Source organism: Zeus faber (assembly GCF_960531495.2).
Source record: "Zeus faber genome assembly, chromosome: 15".
Classification (NCBI taxonomy): domain Eukaryota; kingdom Metazoa; phylum Chordata; class Actinopteri; order Zeiformes; family Zeidae; genus Zeus; species Zeus faber.
In genome coordinates this window covers 12,691,408-12,696,400 of record NC_137194.1, presented here as the reverse complement: position 1 = coordinate 12,696,400, position 4,993 = coordinate 12,691,408, and the positions used below count along the sequence as shown (strand labels likewise).

Below are 4,993 nucleotides of genomic sequence, written 5' to 3'. Positions count from 1 at the left end.
AAATCGCAACCCCTTTCTGCTCACCTTCACATTATCTGCCAAGTGTGAGCATCTATTAAATGATGCACACTAAACACTGATATCTATGTTGTCTTATCAGTGTACCTCCTTGTTGCACCTCGCTGCATCAACCAGGAGATGGCGCTCTCGTTCTAGACGACGGTACCTTCTTATCCGCGCTCTCCAAGAACAAAGAGCACATGGTTTGGCATTGAATCACTGGGAAAATGAAACATTTGGCCCTAAAATCTTAAATACGGTGATGCACTTTATGATTAAATATCTTGGTACAAGCTTTGACAGCAAATCATGAACTGAACGTGACTGAAAATCTGGTGCAAGAATATTCCATATATTCATTCAGACAAATGGCAATGGAGTGGATCGGTGGAAAGAACTAAATAACCGGGTTGTTGTTAACATCTTAGTCTTCCAAGAATTTATGTCAACAATTGCTTTTATTATAAGACCCATGTGATGGACAATCTCTGGAAAATCAAGACAACATACCTTCACAAATACATACAAGCACTGCATGCGGTAAACACACAGTACTGCACATACCACAGCATTTACATAAATGAGTTAACATAATCAGTGCCATGAATTACTCTCGTAAGTTGTAGAGGGAAGACAGGGTGCTGTCAAATGCACATCTTCCTTCCTTTCTTTACCAGAAAAAGATGTGGCATGTCATCCTAGGTAGATAGGCCTTTCGAATGTTCTGCAGTCACAGATGTTAATCATTTAATATTGAGGTACTTTAAAGAATAAAAAGGAAAAAAAAAAAGAAAAAAAGGCAGACCCTGGAGTCGGAATGTTGAACCACAACATCATCTCATAAAATATACTTATCTTCCTTGCGATGACATCATATATATATGGGACACAAAAACTGAAGGATTGAACATTTTGTTTAAAAGAAGAAATTCAGTGGCGTTCAGCTGGATGAAGGGCGGTCCTGAACAGGTTGGACCGCAAAAGAGGAGAAGGAATCAGGGCAAAGGGGGAGTGTGGAACAGTGCCATGGAGGGGGGGCTCTTAGCTGACAGATGTCAAGAGCGTGTTTTTATCGAAGAAGGGACCATTTGATCTGTTCTTTGGCAGACTGCAGAACCTGTGAAGAAGAACTGGCTTTGAGCGATCAAATTCTTCAAACAATCACAAACAAATACTTTCCGTCTCCAGTGCGGTACCCAGGACTCAACATTTTACCTTGCTCCTTTCAGGAAGTTTCATAGACTGTATATTCATAAATGAACAATGAAGGGTGAATGAGTGATGTACATGTAGAGAAAAATTCTAGATTGAATTAATCATCTTAATTTGTTGAATGAAAGAAAAACCATAACCATAAAACAGGGGGAAGGGGGACAGCCATTAATCTTGGACAGAGGAGGAATAGCGGTAGCCTGTCACAGGCCTCTTAAATGAGAACATTAATCAGGAGGATCTCTCGTGCACGCGCGCGCACACACACACACACACACACACACACACACACACACACACACACACACACACACACACACACACACACACACACACACACACACACACACACACACACACACACACACACACACCTGGGAACTAAAGGACAGGAACCACTGCTGGCGACTAACCACCTCAGCACCAAAATAATTAGTAATAATTTATACATGTATAGAAGATTGCAGCGTGGTCCGATGAAGGGGTGAGTTACAGAGTGGAAGTAGTGTGTGTTTGCCGTAACAATGTCCTTGTAACTACAGCGTCCACATTAAAAGTTTCTGGAGCTAATAAACTAATGGAGCGTTAACGGTTAACCACATAGATAAGAGCCGGCCAGGTAGGCGTTGGCTTACCTGGGTGACTGTCTGCTCTGTCAAAGGCACATCATCCCCCTGCAGAGAGGATCACTGTGCGTTTATGACAAGATAAAGCATTTATACTTTTTACTAGGTCTTTTACAACCTCTTCACTGTTTTTATGTAGAGTACAACGACAAAGACATAATGACAATACCTGATTAAAGGAGGATAGGTTCACTATTTTTCCAAAGCAAGCCTCAATAAAAAAGCTGTTTCATTTATAACTTTTCATAGCACAACCTCTTTGAATGCTTTGCAGTTGAGAAACTGACCATTCTGCTGCAGCAGTTTAAGGGTTGAAAGAATGTTAAAATCTCCTTTTAGAGAACGAGAAAAGACGTATTTTAGTCGAGCGTATAAACTACTTTTCATAATTGCCGCAGTATACCCAAAGCGTGTAGGGTTGATACAGCAGGTTCCCAGTAGAAAACTTCCTATTTTTAATCTCTACTGTTAGTGTGGATGAAGAGATGAAAATAAATTATTTTCACAAGTGCAAAAGAGTCAATATATCCCTGAAAAACCTGATCAAATGTCCCGTTTGTTGATTTGGTATAAAATATTATTTATTTTTTCCCCATTGGACTGCGCTTAAGCACAGTGAGAAGCTGCAGCAGAGTGGTAAGTTTCTCAATAGTAAAACGTTCGGCGAGGTTGTCCTATGAACACGTTTAAAATGATGGGAACCAAATTCCGAGTAAGACCTGGGTTGAAAAATTGGGACCCTATCTTTTAAAGAAGATGGTTTATGAAAAGACAGAATGGAAACATAGCCCAGTTTGTTTTTGACTGAGAGAGGAGAGAGTAGGTTAAGGGATAGGGTTTAGCTTACTCTGAGCGCCACACGGTGGACCACTTGCTGAGGGTCACTCTCCAAAATCACCCTGTTGGTGGCAGGAAACCAGACAGGTCCGTTTTAGGTTTCCCGTAAGAAACGTGCAAACATGAACTAATTAGAGCCATCAAATCTAGCTTACCCCCCATCTACGATTTCATCCACAGCCAGGAAGAGACCTTCCATGTTCTCCAGCAGAGCTCTCCTCTCAACGTTCTTTCTGCAAAGTGAGGAAATAATCAATGAATAAACAAACAATATTGAACATTTTGGAAAAAAAAGAGTTGATAAACGAATGTGTTTTTCTTAAAGCTGGACAACTCACCTCAACATCTGGCTGAGCGAGTCAAACAGGCAATTAAGAACAGCCATCAACATGAGCTAGTAAAAATACAAAAAATAAATAATTTATTCATAGGCTTCATGAGTCTCTTATCAGCAAAAAAGTAGGATCAGACTTCCAAGTTCTTACATCATAAACAAGGCGCGTGAGAGAGAATTTGAAACAGAATTAACTAATGCTGATCTAGTCATTACAAGACAAACTGGATGTTGGATTGGCCAGACTTGTTGAGCAAATACTAAGCTGTGCGAGTTTCATTGGGTGGGGAGGAAGAAGATCACTAAAAAGAGTAGAGAAAAAAGGTGCGTGTGCAAGATAATTTATTCATTCTGACCATGCAGCTCATTTGTGAACTATACAGATGCAGATATTGGAAACAATTAAGACTCAGCAGCAAAACTAAACATGGAAATTAGATATTTTTGACTTGTTCAAAATGCCCTACTCCCAAAAGTGAAATGAATGGATGAGGTCTCCAGAGCAAGGAAACGTGATATTGAGTTTTGCCATCCATTTAGTATATATAGGTTAAAACTTAAATAATATCTTTACACCCCCCCCCCCCAAATACTTGGGTAAAGCGCACCTCATTTTCATGCGAACTTCCAATCACATAAAAGAAGAGGTCAATGTTGCTCTTGTAGACAACCGTGAGGCCTTCCAATAACGCAATCTCACCTGGAATAAGAACAGAGAAGGACAACAATTATAAAGTAGCGGTAAAAGGTGCTGCTGTCGCGCTGTTTTCCCTTTCAAACACTTGGAGAATGCTGCTCTTACTGTCAGTCCTGTGTGTCTTGTTGAAAATGTTGCTCTCAAAGGCCTTCTGTTCCTTCACTGTGGGATATGTGTCGTCATAATACTGTAATCGCATCAAATAGAGATATTAAAGCACACGGAACCCCACAGGGACATGACATGTACTTCAACTTTTAATACTTGTAATTACATTTAAGGGCAGGAAGTAACTTTTAGTAGAAAGTAGAAACGTCAAAGTGGTACTTTCACTTTTAACAGGTGTATTTTTAAATTACATAAAAAGGTCTGAGTTACTTATTTTACTACCGTATGAAAGGAAACACGGTATGAAACTGAACAACAGATCATCCATCTGTTCATTAGTATAATATCCGACCTTAGCATATAACCTGTCTCCGTCGTTGTCCAGAATGAGAACTGCTTTGACGGTGTACAGGGACGGTTCCTGGTGAGAAGGCGATGAGGAAAACGTTTTTCTCTTTAATTTATTCACGCGTAGCACAATTTAGCCACCGCTTATAACACAACATATTAATGCCGACACGGATAACAACGGGCGAGGAAGTCTAAATTATGACGATGTTATCGCTAAATGATTAGAATGTGTGAAGTTCAAGTTGTTAACACGCTATTGTGACACTACTGCGTGATTGTCAGTATAACACCATTGTCAGCTACCTCGGTTAAAAAGGCAACATAACAGGCTAAACCATGAAAGCAAGATAAGATGTTTCACACCAGCTCCACATCACTCCCTGTTAGCTTACAACGCTAACGTTAGCTCGCGAGCTAGCATACTGCCCGTGGACTGAACTACTACTTTCGAAAATAATGGCCGTTTGATTACGAAATGTAAACATGTCGACAAACCGATAATACATATACGGTTGCGTGTTAACAATATCTGTCGAAAGTCTTGTGTTTACCAGTATGGGAGAGTCCATCTTATTCCTAGTAAGTGAACTGTCGCTAGCTAAACAGGCTACCTGCCCTTCGAGTGATGCGTGTAACTAACGCGACGCTCTGCCATTGGCTAAAGCGGCGTTCAAGTCCGATGGAAGAGGTGGGAACTCGGAGGATTCCGAGCTGGAAATCCACGTCCACTCAGCTTTAAGGTTGTAAATATTTCCGTTTGGTTCCCCGATTTTTCTCCCCCACTTGACTTCACCGCCACGACAGTTTCTTACCACACCAGACAGGCGT

At 40.7% G+C, this 4,993-nt stretch overlaps 1 protein-coding gene across 2 annotated transcripts; it reads right to left on the bottom strand.

Annotated features, from left to right (window-relative positions):
- Nucleotides 1-439: 439 nt before the first annotated feature.
- copz1 (COPI coat complex subunit zeta 1) lies at nucleotides 440-4,791 on the bottom strand. 2 transcript variants are annotated; one of them, XM_080014560.1, is made up of 9 exons: nucleotides 4,717-4,791; nucleotides 4,167-4,235; nucleotides 3,812-3,893; nucleotides 3,618-3,709; nucleotides 3,014-3,069; nucleotides 2,831-2,908; nucleotides 2,686-2,737; nucleotides 1,848-1,886; nucleotides 440-1,117 (listed from the first exon to the last, which is right to left on the bottom strand). In XM_080014560.1, exons 1-9 carry the CDS (start codon nucleotides 4,732-4,734, stop codon nucleotides 1,070-1,072), a joined length of 534 nt encoding a protein of 177 aa, XP_079870686.1. In that variant the 5' UTR covers nucleotides 4,735-4,791; the 3' UTR covers nucleotides 440-1,069. The 2 variants fall into 2 exon arrangements, 1 of the variants encoding a protein (XP_079870686.1); XR_013844520.1 differs by having other exon boundaries at nucleotides 1,067-1,117; nucleotides 1,848-1,901.
- Nucleotides 4,792-4,993: the final 202 nt, after the last annotated feature.

What these genes read in the sequence shown, in the direction of transcription:
- copz1 (XM_080014560.1), bottom strand. An exon ending in GAGACAGGTTATATGCTAAG is followed by an intron (nt 3,894 to 4,166) that starts GTCGGATATTAT and finishes ATGCGATTACAG; the next exon opens with TATTATGACGACACATATCC. An exon ending in GAAGTTCGCATGAAAATGAG is followed by an intron (nt 3,070 to 3,617) that starts GTGCGCTTTACC and finishes TATTTTTACTAG; the next exon opens with CTCATGTTGATGGCTGTTCT.